Here is a 16,337-nt window from a genome sequence, read left to right as displayed (position 1 = left end):
CTGGGGCAGCACATGCACCGCTGAAGAGTCCTCATCAGAGCGACAGCCACTTATCAAACTCCACCCCTCCCTTCAGAGACCAAATCCCTTTTGTCCTGGATTGTTGGTAAGCTTCTTGCATTTCCCTGTCCTCCACAAACGGAGCTTTAAAAGCGTGCAGGGTGCCACACATACATCTGGCCCACAGATTTGGCACAAACGTCTCGGTATCCTTCAGACACATCGATGCCTCGAGTCCTACGATGAGGCTCTGGTTACTCCAGAGGTGCAACAGCTGCTTAAACTCTGAAATTTACTCTTCAACAACAAGCATTTTCCTAAAAAAAAAAAAAAAAAAAAATTAAGATATATATATCTTTTTTTTATCCCACAAATCTTTACCTTTTGGGTTTCCCTCTTACTTCCACACTTTATAGCCGTATTCCTTTATATATTTCCTGCTATAAGATCCACCAATTTTACCTGTAAAAAGAAGAAAAGGTGTGTTCTTCCTGTGATAAATATTTATCATAAAACTATGAAAAGGATGGGTGGGAATTACCTCATAAAGCATGGATCCAAGGTTAAATTGGCAAGAAGTTTGTCAGTCTTACATAATCCATCTGCTCCCCTGTAGAAGCTCACCTTCCAGAGCAGACAGAAGAAGAAGCCCACCGAGCAACTTGGCTAAGTCTGCAAACCCTCAGCAGCTCCGGATCATCACGCTTCCGTTCTACTCCAAAAATATTATCATTGCAATATTGACACTATAGATATTTTCAGTGCGCGCTGGTGCCAGCTGATGCAGCGGGACGTCAGCAGCAGAACAGATGCTGGCACAGCAGCATGTCTGACGCAGATCGCAGCTGGCAACCCTTTCTACAGCCAGCCTGACAGGTCACATCACTTACACAAGCAGGGAGAAACAAGCCAAAACAGCCTTTAAAGCTTTTTTTCACTTTGAAATGACCTAAAGATGTTTTGGTGCTGGAAAAAAACAGCATCTTTGCCAGACCCGCATCACAGCTGGCAGACTTTGGGGCTCCTGCAGTGCTGCTGCAGCTGAACTTTACAAGGCAGAAGTCTGAATCACCTCAGCGTCTGTGCGCCAAAGAAACACCAATCCACAAAATGCAAAACTATCAAAATGCATTCAATGCCTCAGTTGATTAAGCTTTGCTAACAGTACCGCAAATGAAAAACCAATACATGCATAGAACTTTGACTGTAGATGTTGTTTTGTTCAAAGATTTGCTTTGGTCCTTTATCATTTTTCCCACGTTTTTTTTTACCAGTTTAATATATTACAAAAACAGGCTGGAACAAGGAGGATTTAAGACAATTTTGACAATAACAGAATGGTAATATTGTTTATTTTATAGCCAACAGCTAAAGAAGGTTAAACTAGAGCAGAGGTCAGCAACTTTCAGCATTTAAAGAAACATTCAGGTCGAATTCTGTCTGAACCACAAATTCTCACTTCAGAAAAAAAATCTGATTTACATTTATATAATGCTGCTATTGTGATGAATATAAATAACTAACTTTTTCATTTGTTTGTTTATTTTAATTTAAATAAAACAAATCCATAAAGAGATTTCTTTCTGAGATTTGAAATACTTTTCACAGAGGTTTGCACAAGTTCCTGTCAAAATAAAACGCCCTGTGTCACATCTCAATGCAGCACATACAGTAGTAGGGAGCGTATTGTGAGCCGTCATTTTTTTTCAAGTTGAATTTATCGTTGTTTGTACATATCAACAACTAAAATTAAATCAGTGCTAATTAAATTACCCTTACCATAATTTGGGACCATTTGGCTAATTTAAAATCCTTATTATTTGGAGAACCTTAAGTGTAAATTCTGATTACTGACCTCAAATTGATTTTCTGTGATACACAAATATCTGTCATAATGTTTGACTTTGATAAACTAAGAAGCCAAACTAAATGATGTATTGTTGGAGCATTATGGGTAATGTAGTCAGGTGCCTCACAGTTTGATTTTGACAAATAATGTTTGACATTTGTTCTGTGTGAGACACCATATTGTCTGTAAAATACTTCATTTTTTAAAAATCAAAAACATTTTGAACCAAAACCGGGTCAAGGATGGGTCAAATATAGGAGTGTGTATTGGCAAGACTACGTATCGCAATACATGTGACATGATACGATACATATCCCAATATATCCCAAGACAGTATCAGACAATATTATGCTTTTTTTTCTAAAATATGAATTAAGAATTCTCTGATTATAAATACATTTTTCACAAAAGTAAAATTGTAAAATTCATGTTATTTAATGATCAGAACATTAGGCACTGCAACTGTAGCTAAAAAACAAGTAGCATTTAGCCAGGCAAATTTATGGGGCTTTTCTTTTGGTAATTTAGAAAATATTTAGGTGGAAAACAGAAAAAAAGACACTGAACTACATGTTTGCCTTTGAATAATTAATCAAATATCGCCTTGGTAGTATTTGTAAATTGATACAAGTATTGCAATAATTCACGGAATCAATATGTTGATTCATGTTGAAGTTCCCTGAACGAGAGAAAACAACCTTTTATATTAAACTGTTTATGAAGAAGCATGACAGAAGAAAGATTTACTTATACGCAAAAACAATCAGAAACTTTACAAAAATGATTTCAAACAAATATTTTTTAATCAGATTTTGCATTTTCTCAAAACTTAAATGGAAACAAACTAATGAATTTACAACATGTTTTCAAATATTTTACAAATTTAGAATATGAGAAACTGAAACTTAATTTTGAAGCAAACTCTTCATTTCCTTTTTTTTAGAACTGGGGACAGCAAACACAAAATACAATAACACAGAGTTGCAACATCAAACATTGATCGCTTTGCGATGAACAAAGTCTTCAAGTGGACGAGACACAGCAGCTGCAAAGAACCGGAAGCCATCGCTGGGCCTCAGCTTTGTGCCGTCCTCTATAAAAAAATATTGCATGCATGTTCACATCAAGTTTTAGAGTAATAAAGGAGGACTGAAAGCTCCTCTTCAGCATGTGGCACAGATCTGGGGCGGTTCTGCAGACCGAGCAGAATGTGGAGGTATTTACACTTGCCTTCGTCTCCTGTCTCACAATCAATTATTCAGCATGCATTCCAACTTAAGGAAGCATGAGTAGAGAAAAGGAGAAATGTATACATAAATACATGCATGTGACACACTAACAGCTCATGATGCTGCTCTTCTCGGTGTGGTGCAGGTCACAAACTCTGGTGTTAGTGAGGTGTATACGAGTGAACGCACCGAAACTCATCTGACAAAAACACTTTTTCTTTGACAGCTCCAAACATGCAGACTAGGCTGCACGTTTTAAACACTCCTGCAGAGTTGTTAAAATGTCTTGTAGAAGAGCATCTCTGTTCTCCTTTGACACCTACAAGCAAGAGGAGTGGAATAATTAGAATAGCAGCTATAAATAATCAATAACAAACACCCAACTAAATGATGAATAAAATAAGCCCCTGTTTAATTCCATGTCCACCTTAAAGTTCCACTCCATTCATCTTTTGATCTATTTGCAAAGCATTCCAAATAGTTTTTTAAAATTATGATTATCCCTTTCTAGCTAAAAAAAAAAAAAAAAAAAAAACTTGTGTCATTTTACAGGACATAGTTTCTTCAGAGCGGCAGGAGTTAATCAGAAATTAACCATGGAGTTGGCATGGAGCAACACCGCCCCCACTTCCCCTCCCCGAGCTCAGAGCATGGAGCTTGTGACCCACCGCCCACCGTGTTTTCTACGTCACAAATCCAATCTATTTCGAACTGCATTTTTTAATCTGCTCCACAATTTGAACAAAAAAATACTCAGAAATGCATTTTTTAAGATTAATTTTCTCAATATATATCCTCAATCACAAGAAAAATGTCACAAGAACATGTTAAAAACACCAAAAGCACTGTTTTCATCGGAGTGGGTCTTTAAGATTATCAAACCGCATGCTTAGTATTTAATCTCTGACCCCCTGTCCATCAGCGAGTTTACTAATCCTGTTTATAAAAGAGAAAAACAGACTTCCAGCCAGACTGTCTCATAACCTTTTTCTGACCTATTATCTGCTGAGCTCAGTGCGCATTTTACATGATAATGTCCAGTTTTCCCTGGCAAATTATTTTGAAATATGATATGCTCTTTTGTTGTGTACTCAGTCATGCATGATTGACACTTAATCCTTCAAAAGCTGGGAGATAATGTGGGGTCATGACCCTTCTGTCCTCCAAACAGCAGATAGAATGCAAACATTGTCCTATAGCCAGTGTCCCAGATATGTTCACAGACTGATTTTTACTTACATGAACAACTTTGACGTCTCTCCTGCTCCGAACCTCTTCGACCAAACCGAGAGGTCTCCCTTTGGGAACGGGTATGGTGCCCAGAACAACATAGGGACTGTCCAAAGTCTGTCTCACGGCTCTGATAAATGACTGACTGAAAAGCTCCATCTTTCCAATCTCATCAATGACAAACACCTTCATGCTGCTGCTACCTGCTGACCTGAGCTGGAGACAAACAAACACATCATTTAGTCGTTACTTCATACTTGTTCTGTATCTTTCTATATCATTGTCATTTTGTACAATAAAATGTTTACAGCCTACCAGAGCTTTGTAGCAGTGAATGCTTAATTTTATAAATTCAAATTTAGCTTATACAAAAACTTAAAATTGTATCCTTAAACCAATATAGGATTGTAAAGGGAGGAAAACGTTTTCCATGATGAAAAGTGATGAGAGTTTACATCATTTCTGATTGCGGATGCAGAATTTTAAACGTTAGAAATAAAAAGTGAGACAAAAGGGAAAAATGAGGACCAAGAGTACCAGCATCATTGCAGGATGACTTTACTCGCTGCATTAACCAGGTAAGTGACGGCAAGACGACACCACCAACCCTAAAAACGCCACTGGTGGTGGGGGTGTTCTGTTAGGAAGGGACTGGGACTTCAACTAGTCCCAGTCCAATTAACTTTGGATCTTTTTTCAAATATATATATATATATATATATTTTGTTTTGTTAAATTGTTTTTAGGTCGAGTGATTTATTGATGGGATTTCCACTTGAGGATCACCATATACAGTTACAAGAGAAAATATGTGAACAATTTGGGAGTACCTCAATTTCTTCTTTTTTCTTTCTTTTTTTTAACGATGGAGAAAAACATTGTCTGCTTAAATCACACCAATTTTTGTTTTATTTTAACACAATTGTGGGTTCAGTTTATGCAAAAAAAAAACAAGTAATTCCAAAGGGTTCAAATATTTTCTCCTACAGCTTTATATGTCCTACATCGTGCCACAAGAACATGTTAAAAACAACAAATTCAATAATTCCGAATTATTTCACTGTCTGTGATTATTGAGTATTGGAGAACTTAAAGAAGTCTCACCTTTGTGAAGAGGGGGAGAGCCACATGTTCAAATGATGGCAGGTCAACCACATACTGTCCCACTGTGTGTTTGCTGTGAGATCCAGCAGCGCCTCCTCTGGCAGACAGACAGGAGGAAACATGGAGGAGTCAAAACAAGACGATGAAAGGGAGCAGGCTGTTTGGATGCGATCATGAGAAACCTCTCTACCCGATTCTGGACAGGTGGCCTCTCTCGCCTGTCAACGTGACGACATCAAAGCCCACTCTCCTGCCCCCCTCCCTGACCTCCTCTGTGTAAAACCCTTCAACTCCCACTCCTGAAGACAACAAAGCTTCACAGGCTTTCTGGACCAGGGTGGTTTTACCCACACCTGTGAAAAACGGAGAATACAAATGACAACTTACAAGCAGGGAAATGGATTAGATAACAACAAGTGTTCTGTTTTAACGAGCTAACAACACGAACATATCCTTCAAAGTAAAACGACACCTTAATAAAAGTTAACAAATGCTGCTTTTTAACAATAAACTTCATTGTAACCTCGTTAAGCTCACTGGGTTATAAGTTACCTGGAGGTCCTGTCAGAAAAACGTGCTTCAGCATCGCTTCCGTACACATACACCACGCATGCGCGAACTCGGTGAAGCTGCCTAGTAACACGTGACGTCACATTTTTCTTAATTCCCTTCATTCAAACCAGCTTTTAATACTGCATTCACTAATACCCGTTAAAGGAAAAACGGGGAAAATATTGGTATATTTATTATTTAAAAGTGAAAATAAATAAATTAAAAACTCCTAACACCAGATATGTGACAACAAAATAATACAAGAGAACTGCCATTAAAACAAAAAAAGAAGAAAACATTTGTTGTCTGCTCTTTAGGATTTTGCAGTCCTGATCCTTAACATTTCTTTTTTTTCTTTTTTTTTCCAGCACTGAAATAAATATTTTCCCTGTTATAAGCATTTTCATTCCTGTAAACACTTTAAGTGGTTATTGTTATCAAAACTCTGATATAAAATCCTTTCGCAAAAGTGACACAATACTTTCTTTTTTCAGTTCACTTCATGTCTATTGGTTTAGATTGACATTTGTATTGTGCATATAGTAAACAGTATGAAAAACAAACAATAAAAAAGGAATAGGCAGAAGCTTTTTGTTGTTTATCAGTTTAACAAAAAACAAACAAACAAACAAAAATTAATATTAATAACCCATGCACAACTTCCGTTTAAGAGAAAGGTAACGTCCACCTCCAGCATAAAGTGGAGCTCCATCTGACATCTTGTCTGCAGCTTGGTGTCGCTAGTGGATCTGTAAGGGCTACCCGATCTGTACATGCACGTGCCAATATATGAACATTTATAGAATAGATAGGAACAATCTATTTTCCTGCAGACATGATGGCAGATGGAGTTCCACTTCATGCTGGAAGCGGAAATTGTCTTGCTCTTAAACGGAGGTTGTACTTGGAGTATTTTTTTTTTTAAATTTTTTTCATCCATACTGATCAGTAAACTATTAGAATTTGAAATATAAAGATGCATTTAAAAAAACTCAAACGTCAAAAATTTAACGTCATAATCCAATCAGCAATGTTCCATAACACCTACTTTTTTAGGTTTGTTCTTGTGTTTGTTTTGAACATTTCATTTTGATTTCTGGAATTTACTTTTGATTTCTGAAACATTTCATTTTTAATTTCTTTTTTCTTTTATTGTGTTTTCAAATACTGATTTGATTTCTAAAATCTAATGATTTTTATTATTATTATTTGTTTTGCATTTTTTAACCCTAAAACACTTTCACTATAAAAAGTTACACCATCACTTCTGGGTAATTTTTACCCAATGTAAAATACCCAATAAAAAGTATTTCTTATAAAAAATAGATCAAGATATGACAACACGTTTGATAAGAGTACTTTTCTTTTATTTCAAACTGGAAGGAGCTCAGAGTAGAGCTGCTTCTCTTCCTCATCGAGATTTTTACATTCCTGATTACTTGAAAAGGTTTTGTTTGCGCTTTGCTTCCTCCAGAAAACAGATTTCAAATACTAAGAAAAACAAAATTGGGAAAAAGTCTGATCTTTTATGAGTTTAAAGCTCATGTTTTCTTATGCTGTCCAGAGCTGCAGTGTTATGACTGTTTGGCACAAGGCCTCTTTTATTTCAGAAGGAAATCCTATGAGCCTAGTTTCTCTTTATATTTCTGTTTTTATTCATGACAAAAAAGAAGCATAATTCATATTAATAAAAACTACATTGTAATGAACGAAGAGCAGTATCAAAATAAGACTTTGCGGCTCCTACAAAGTTTTGATCAGTAGAAAATAAGCAAGCCTAAATGGGTCTTTTACTGTTAAAGGTTACAGACCCCTGCTTTAGGGGAACATGTCTGTCATGTCTAGGGTCCCTTGGTGGAGGCTCTTGGTGGACGCTCCTCTTGACATGGAAGAACAGCGGTTCAACTCTGAGCTCTCTCTGGGTGACCGAGCTTCTCACCCTCGCTCTAAGCGAGTGCCCAGCCACCCTACAGAGGAAGCTCATATCAGCCGTTTGTATTCAGGACCTTGTTCTTTCGATCTTAACTCAGACCTCATAGGTGAGTTTTGGAGCAAAGATTGACCAGTAACTTAAGACAAAAGGATGCATCATGGTGGAGCGGAGCGAGGAGCTTGTGGCCAGTGCATCATATCACAAATGTGACCTTTTTCAAACTGCATTTTTTGCATCTGCTCCTGATTTACAATGGTTTAAATAAAAAATACCCTCAGAAATGCCATTTTAAGCACATTTTTTTAATATATGTTCTCTATCATCATAATAACATGTTGAAAACACCAAATAAACAATTATCATTGGAGTAGCTCTGTAAATTATTTCAGATTTTTTAAATGAAATATAAAAATGAAAAAATATTTGAATTAAATTTTCACTTCTTTGAATAATTCATAGAACAAGTGAACCAAAAGTTTGCCAGTGCTTGAAACTATTTTCCTGATGCTGCAAAGATTTACAGTAAATATCAGGAAGTCTGTCATGTTAGGAGATTGCATTAGTTTCTTTACATTGTGTATCCAGGAAGTTTGCTGATCACAAGCTCTGAGACGTGATGACAGTTCTTTCTAAAATCCAGAGTCCCAACCTCATCCTGGAGTCCCTCCGCCTCCTGAGCTGAGAATGAGGAAATGGATTCTGAAGAAACTTCTGCCACGCTCTGGGTGGACTTTTCTCCACTTACTGCTGCAGAGCTCTCCACACTATAACTAGCTTTCTGATTGTTTCTTGATAACATTTGTTTTTTAGAGAGAATGGTTTGTGAAGACGACGGCTCGTTCCAGTCTTCATCAGAGGAAAAACTGAGAGCTGAGCCATGGGTTCGAGGTCGGATTATGTGAGTTTCCATCAGAGTCCGATGTGGAGAGCGCGGTGCTTTAACAGGAGCAGGAAGAGGGGCGGATCTCCTCTGGACACCCTCAGATATAGATTCAGAACGGTTGGTGTCAGGAGATTTTGGAGTCTTGACCCTGGAGGGCTCAGGACTGCTCCAGGGGTCAGGAGAACAGGCATCACTGGATTCTAGATTGTCAAAGTCGTCGGTGTAGTCCACCTCCTCGCTCTCGTGAACGCTGGCATCTGAAAATGAAAACTTTGTGCTGCCGCGTCTGCTGCTTTGGGAAGATTCAATTTTGTCTTGGTCTCTGTCAGGCTCAGACTCGGATTGATCTGATTTGCTGTGATGCTCGTGCTTGTCTTTGCTCCAGGGCGAGCTGTCAGTATCCATGCTCGGGATGTTAATGCATTTCAAGTCTCCCGGTGAACGTGGAGCTTTTTCTGAAATTCCTTGAGCGTGTCTACCTTGTTCCATGCGACCTCTCCCGCGCTGAGCCTTTTGCCTCACGGTGCTCGTTTCCTGCAGCGCAGAGTTCATCGTGAGCCTCTGAATCTCTGTCTCTGGATTTTCATTGATGCCAGGGCTCAGGCTTGACAATGACTTTTTTTTGCTGGATCTTAGGATTGTTCCGTCAGACCTCAGCTTTCCTTTGGCCGTCCTTGGCGCTGTTTGACTTTTTACTTCCATGCATTCCCGCCTTCTTCCTTTGATGGAGGAAATCTGCTTCAACCTCAGGTTAAATGTTTTAGTTGTCCCGTATACTAGATTGCTCTTGTTAGATTTGTTGCAGCTTCTATTCTGGTGGAAAGTCTCTTCCTGGTTCTTTTTCACTATAATGTGAGTTTTAGAACTGCTTGGAGAGGGTTGTACATGGAATAAACTAGGACTGGTTGACTGTCTGCTTGTGTGCAGGGGCTGGGGTAGTTCCTGTGTTGTGTTTTTGTGTCCAGCTGAGGACGCCTGCCTGGGGTAAACAGATGAGTCCTGGTGTGGGCTCTCTCCATACAACTGTGACAGTTCAGCTACGAGAGCGTTTAGGAGAGGCAGCTGTCGTAAGGCCTCCCTAAGGACAGTCTGGGTTCCCCCGCTAGCAGATTGGCTGTTTGACGTTTGTTGGGCGATTGTGACTTTCACCCCTTGAGGCGTTGGACTTTCAGATTTCTTGTTTTCATTCTCAGACGCTGAATCAAGGAGCCTAAAAGCTTCAAAGTTCAGATTGTGGTCTTCACTTTTGCAATTCTCATGAGCAGCGCTACAATAGTAAAGCTGAGGGGGGCAGAATAAAGTTAACTCTTCCTCAAAACTGTCTCCACTTGTAGCATTCGTATCTTCAATGAAGACTTCTTCAGTCTGCTTTTGTGGGTCTGTGGGGAGGTGCTCCTCCTCACAGCCAGGGGGCCCTGCAGGAATCCCCTTCTCTCTGATGTGTGGCAATAAACTTGTTCCCAGATACACCAGTTTATAGCTCAGGGATATAGTTCCAACTTTTCCCCCTGAGATATTACAAATACCAATAATCCTGCGTTCTCCGTGAGAAGAGGGGTGAGAAGAGCCACGTTCAGTCACATCCTGCCAAATTCTGTTCATGGATTCAGCCACTGATAGCAGACAGGAGCCGAGTAATCTGGGCATCTCCTCTGTCACATCCAGCACCAGAGCATGGAGAGAGCTGCTGGTCAGATGGATATGCAATGAACTCAGATTCATTTTGAAGAAGCAGGACTTGCCTCTGTTAAACGCATATTCCAACAGTTTAGGGTCGTCTCTCTGCGCAGGCGCGCTCTTCTGGGGCTGATAAATGAACAGCGTTGGAAAATCCAGTAATCTGACTCCCAGAGCCAGCTCCCGGGCAGCTTTGCAGCGTCTCTCCAGCTGGATGTTCTCCACCAAAAGCTGGAGTGAAAACAGACTCTCCGGATTATCGTCGGACATTCTGTCAACAAAGAAACTGCGCGGCAAAACAAACGACCCGCCGCTAATCCGTAAAAACGCTGCTAAAAGCTTTGAACGGTGCTATGGAAACAACCGACGCGAGCATTTGACGTCACAAACGCGCCGGGATGACTGGGAAATGTAGTTTAAATGGCGATAAAAAAAATAGCGGCTAGAAGCGCGTTAATCTTATTGTTTTACAAAATGATCTAAATAAAAGAGACATGCACATTTTAAACAGCATGTTAGTAAAATATTTTCTAATTTCTTTTGCTGAAAACAGTACACTTAAAGTTCATTATATTAAGTATACTTAAGTATAAGTATAAGTTTAGCAAATATAGACGTACATGTGAAGTAGGGAATACTCCAACTGAATAGTTCTTCACAGTAAATTGGAACATTTTAATATAACAAGATGGTATATACATAGTAACTGCATCACTTTTAGTTTGGGCTCTGCGGAGCCACATGTGGCTCTTTTACTCCTTCATTGTGGCTTTCTGGCAATAAAACTTTTTCAGCTGTAAAAAACTAACTGTAAAGCAAAAAGTAGGCTCCAAAGTAAAAAGAAAAAGTAAAGTAACTCAAATTTTATTAAACTCATCCACAAACAGTTAAATGACAGTATATATCGCATGTAGAAAAAAAAATGCCACAGAAAATCAATTGGAGAGCATAAAATTAAGGCAAACAAGAGTACAATAAATATTTTCTTTTTTTGAAAAAAATTAAAGGAATACAAATTCTTCTTATGACTTGAAAAATACCGTGAGGTTCACTTAAGTAGCTCTTAATTATAGCTTGTTAGATTTACAAACTACAGACTGAAATGCACATCAAACAGCAAAATAATGTTTTTTTTTCCAATGCTGATATTGCTCTATACTATTTCTTTTTTTACACTGAGACACTCCTGTGTGACACAGTCTTTTATTTTGAAAGGAAGCCATGTAAACATTTCTCAAAAGTTATAAACTATTTCATATTTTTGAAAAAAAAAAATCATTAATCATAAAAGTGATAATAATTTTAATACAAATAATGTTTTATTTTATAGGGAGGTTACAAAATAAACTGAATTTAATTCCATTATATTGGAATAATCTGTCCAACTCAAAGATGGTGAATAATCTTAAAATCTAAAACACAAATAAGTAAACATTTTGCAGGAATTTGAAGCCTTTCAAAGAGCTGAAAACGTGCTGTCGGTCAGAAAAGTGTTTCAAAAATCAAAACTAAAGTGAGAATTTCTTTGGGAGGGTAACTTTTCTGCCCTTCACCAGAGGGGGCCACTGTGGGGCTAAAACCAACCCCCCCTCCCTCAAACGGTCACCTTACTTTGTCTGTCTCCTCTCCACCTTTGTTGTCCACATTTATTCTTACGCCAAGACATGAGCGAGCGTGAAAATCCGACTACAAATAAAAGAGCAGAGTGGGGCTTTAGCAGGCGTGGGTGGGCGGAGCCTGTGTCCCTGCGTGTTATCATCACGCGGATAGGTGCTGGATATCGCTGTGGTCTTTCTTACTTCAGTCTGGAGGCTGAGACTACACAGAAGGAGATGTAGAGAGCGACCGCTCCAATTCCCTCTGCTTTTTTACCTGTCGGGGATAGGTGAGCTGTCCGCGCGCGTGGCGGGGAGCCCGCGTGCCTTTGAAGGTAAGCCCCGAATGTATTTTTCTGTCTGTGGAGCGAACAGCAAAGTAAAAACGAAGGCAGATCTGGAGGAAAGTGACAACGTATCGCTGGTTAAAGAGGAAAGTTGCTCTCACTTATCAAATATGAATTTATCTATTTAAAACTCATTAAAACAACATGTTTCTGTTTATTTGCTGTATTTATTTAGTGTGTTTTTTAAAGTATGAATAGACCAGCGTTGTTTTCTTCTATTTGTTCTTCAAGAACCATATCAACCAGAAAAATAGTTTATTTTTTTCTCTTTTTTCTTTTCTATATTTACAGTCATGCGGTTTGATTGGAGTCAACATTTTTCAATGAATTTCTTTATGTTGTTCTTGGGTGTGAACGGTAGGGGGCGATAAAGTCGCCATTGCTCAGCTGGTCTGGACATTAAAGCTCCTCAGTTCTGCTGAAAGTGAATCCTACAGCCCAGTTCTCATGGTACCTGCTTTAATTTAAGCTAAAAGTGGGCTTTGTTTTTAATTATTCAAACAATTGGCTTTTGTGTTTGCTGTTTATTTAGGTGCAATTTTCTTTTTTTTCTGCAGCAGTGGTTGCAGACAAAGAGCTCTTTCCGCTAACCCACTTCTGTTTGGATTCACCATAAATAATATCTAGCATTCTGCTTGCACCCTGCAAGTGCAGTTTTGTCTTTCTGCTGGTTGAGTGAGAGGATAGTTCTACTCCCCCTGTGTTAGACCTCCTCTGGGAGGTCCTCCAGCACAATATCCTTTTCTGTCTTCCTGCAGGAAGTTTAGCTTCAGCACAAACAAAAATCTCGATACAAAGAAATAAATAGACCTTACTGGAAAGCTTTGGACACCACCAAGTGCTGCTGAAGCTTCCACTGCTTATGTCTCACTTTTTTTTCATTTTTGTTTGACATATTTTATCTGAGCATGTTCCACTTCCAGATTGTTGGGATCAATAAGACCATGTTAGTTTTTTTACCAGTTTACCAGTTTTTCTTGGGAAGATTTGTTTTCTGTTGTGCTGAACAACAGGAGTGTAACATCAGTAAAACATTACATTTCTACCTTTGTCATGGGAAAGACAGAAACAACTCCTTTAACTTCTCACATTCAAAACCTGAATGACTTGTCCAGTAATGTGTGAATATTTTAGTACTGCTGTCCAGAATCAGCCAATTCATCAAGTGCATCACATGGTTAACAATTTTTGCTTGAACTTTTTCTTTTTTGTGTTTTTCTCATTGAATTTTGCGCTAAATCTCTAGTAAATTGTGTTACCACAACAGTAAATTTAAAGTTTAGCTTTAAAGAAAAGTAAAGGCCATTGTCTTTTCCATTAAATTTCCACTCCGATCGTCTTTTGATCTATTTTTCAAAGCGTTTCCAGTGGTCCTTTAATTATGATTTTGACTTTTTTTAGCCAAAATTTTAAAAACTGTGTTGTTTTCTAGGACATAATGTCTGCAGATCGGCAGTTCATTAGAAATTTGCTTCCGAGTTGTGGGCGGGATTGTTGATGAGGAGCAACCCCGCCCCCCTTCCCCTCCACATTACACTGTTTATTCACTCAGTTACCTCAGTTGGTGTCAGGGTGTCCCTCAACTGGTCCCCAGCCCAGATATTATCCAGGATTGCGTCAGAAATACTCACAAATGCACATTTAAATGTGTTTATTTTTAACAACGTCATTTATCATCAGAGAAATGCCACAAGAACATGTTGAAAACACAATTTTTGTCAGAGTGGGTCTTTAGATATGAAATGGAATTACCCAGAAACCCCATCCCAGGAGCAGCACATCTGGTTGCTCAGTAGTTTTGCTGTGTGGGTGACGCTGGTAGGCTTAGCTCAAATGCAGATTGTGTGTTTGAGGTATCAGAAGAGTGCATATTCTTTGCAAAGAATCCTGTCTGCACCTCTCCAACGGCTCCTTCTGCATGACTAACCAGGGAATGAGTAATTGAGTCAGATAGGGTTGTCTCTCAAAATAAAGTTTGTGCACAAAGTGCGCTCAGCTGAACAAAAAGGCACCTGTCAGGTTTGGTGGAGGAACGGTTTCCTGTGACATGCCCACAGGCCATATCCACTTCTTATCTCTGCAGAGCTGCTTAGGATCTCTGCTGCTCTGTGGACTCTGAGACGCCTCAGTGGAGTTACTCGTATTTGGGTTGACAAAGAAATTGCCTGTAAATATTTTAGTGCTTAACACAAATTGCTGAAAGTAGCAAAAACTTTGTTATGCAACCCATTAGTGCATCCGATACAGCCTTGTCATGTGAATTGTTCTTTACTTTTCTGCTGAACGGTCATTTAGTTTTTAAAAAAAGATGAAGTGAAAGCCAATGGTCTGCTGTTCAAAACCAGCTTGGTTCCTCTTAAGATACTGTAAACCATTTTTCACTCCCAGAGTCCACATCATGTGATGAGGATCAGTAAAACCTGGTCTGGTGTGCACCAGCTGACCCTCTCCAACCAAATCCTGTTGCTTCAAAACCAACCAACCAGCAGACGAGGATCACATGTTGCCGGTTCTGCTCTCCCTCGTTCTATCAGCGTTTGTTTTGATTGTAGTCTGGATTTATGGTGGGGATTTAAGCCCCCTTCGTCCCTGTTGGAGAGAGCAAAGATGAAGTCATTAGGGTGATGTTTTTTTTCCTCGCATTTATCTCTTGTTCCACGGCTGCAGAGGAGCTCCTAAATGTGGCCAAATGGAAACAATGACAATGGAAATAGAGCAGAACTTTCAGATCTGGTAGAAAACAGCATGACAGGCGTTCTGCGTGATTCTTTAGAGGATTCTGAATAGGATGGAGCTGCTGTCATCGCTTCAGAGTCAACGTTTTACGGTTCTTTCTGAAGTATTCATCATTCATGTCTGCTGGGGACATGCATCAAGTGACTGTGTTTTGCTCCGGCGTTTAAGACAACTTAACAACTCCTCTGTTCCCATCTTTCACGTGATAGAAACATGTCGCCACTGGTGACGTATTTTTTTGGTGAATTGCAACATCTTAATGCTGTTTGAATGAGTCATCTGAGGATAAAGGCATTTAAAAGGCTTCTTTTTCATTCTGCATCCCATATTTTAGGGGTAAATGGCACTTTATTATCTTTCAAAGCAAATACAGAAAAAAAGCGGCATCGGTTGGTGCTATCTTTGTGAAATAGCTCCCTCACCATCACTGTAAGCATCCCTGTCTGCTCCACGCTTCAATTTACACCCCCAAATCTGTCGCTGTCACATCCGTCAGGTTTGAGTGAAACTCGTGGGGCAGCTTCAGGAAGGGCTGCAGGATGGAGAAGACAGGATGATATCACTCAAGCACAGATCACAGAAGTGCTGCAGAAAATGCAGGCATTGCAGAAGTGAGCCACTGAAGAAGTGAGATGCTAAATACTGTAGGAGACGGTGGATGGAACAAACCCATAGAAAGCCATTCTAGAGCCCATTCTGTTTTAGTGCGATCAGTAAGACTCTGGATGTGTTTAGCAGGAATTGTTGTTGTGTGGTCTGTCAGAAAAACATCATGACAGTCAGCTTAAACCAGTTCCATGGTGAACGTTGAACATGACCTATTGAGTTGACACAAATGTCTGGATTAAGCTCCATCCTGGAGAGAGATGCCTGAACATGGTCACAAATACTCCAGTGTCTGCTTGACTTACACCCAAAATACATGTTTTCCATTCACTTTACTGGTTTATGAATGTTTGTAATATTTAGGCTTACTGTATTTCCGCACTGTAGGGCGCACAGTCAATGAATGGTCTATTTTTGAACTGGTATATTCACATTGGGCATGCGGCATGCCCTCAAGAACATCCCATACATGCGATACTCGAGTTTAGCCAACGGTGCTCGCACTGGACAAGCAGGGAGGAGATTCTGCAAATCTGGCCAATCTTGTTCCAGGCTTTTTCTTTCAAAGCTCTATTCTGATATATGAACGACTTGGT

General features: G+C 39.3%; 3 protein-coding genes across 7 annotated transcripts in view; 1 reads left to right on the top strand and 2 right to left on the bottom strand.

The window, feature by feature from the left end:
* Window positions 1-2,758: 2,758 nt before the first annotated feature.
* Window positions 2,759-12,128, bottom strand: ntpcr (nucleoside-triphosphatase, cancer-related). Of its 2 annotated transcripts, none has more exons than XM_024296568.2 (5): window positions 12,069-12,128; window positions 5,603-5,765; window positions 5,413-5,509; window positions 4,318-4,524; window positions 2,759-3,397 (listed from the first exon to the last, which is right to left on the bottom strand). In XM_024296568.2, exons 1-5 carry the CDS (start codon window positions 12,121-12,123, stop codon window positions 3,320-3,322), a joined length of 600 nt encoding a protein of 199 aa, XP_024152336.1. In that variant the 5' UTR covers window positions 12,124-12,128; the 3' UTR covers window positions 2,759-3,319. The 2 variants fall into 2 exon arrangements, with proteins under 2 accessions (XP_024152336.1, XP_024152337.1); XM_024296569.2 differs by lacking the exon at window positions 12,069-12,128 and adding an exon at window positions 5,965-6,078.
* Window positions 7,208-10,859, bottom strand: map10 (microtubule associated protein 10). Its single transcript, XM_024296567.2, has one exon. It carries the CDS (start codon window positions 10,725-10,727, stop codon window positions 8,466-8,468), a length of 2,262 nt encoding a protein of 753 aa, XP_024152335.1. The 5' UTR covers window positions 10,728-10,859; the 3' UTR covers window positions 7,208-8,465.
* The window catches only part of LOC112161462 (signal-induced proliferation-associated 1-like protein 2), a gene marked incomplete in the record, with an annotated part of 101,605 nt that continues 97,387 nt past the window's right edge, over window positions 12,120-16,337 (top strand). For all 4 annotated transcript variants that reach the window (XM_024296566.2, XM_024296565.2, XM_024296564.2 and 1 more), the window contains 1 exon segment: window positions 12,120-12,387.

The sequence above is a fragment of the Oryzias melastigma genome, linkage group LG15, assembly GCF_002922805.2.
Source record: "Oryzias melastigma strain HK-1 linkage group LG15, ASM292280v2, whole genome shotgun sequence".
NCBI lineage: Eukaryota > Metazoa > Chordata > Actinopteri > Beloniformes > Adrianichthyidae > Oryzias > Oryzias melastigma.
The sequence above is the reverse complement of the archived record's forward strand: the minus strand, read 5'-3'. Positions and strand labels throughout refer to the sequence as shown.

Coding starts and splice junctions, on each gene's coding strand:
- map10 (XM_024296567.2), bottom strand. CDS start 10,727: ATGTCCGACGATAATCCGGAGAGTCTGTTTTCACTCCAGCTTTTGGTG.
- ntpcr (XM_024296568.2), bottom strand. CDS start 12,123: ATGTCTTGGCGTAAGAATAAATGTGGACAACAAAGGTGGAGAGGAGAC. Junction 5,766..12,068: donor GTGGAGAGGAGACAGACAAA/GTAAGGTGACCG, acceptor CGTTTTTCACAG/GTGTGGGTAAAACCACCCTG. Junction 5,510..5,602: donor GGCCACCTGTCCAGAATCGG/GTAGAGAGGTTT, acceptor TCTGTCTGCCAG/AGGAGGCGCTGCTGGATCTC.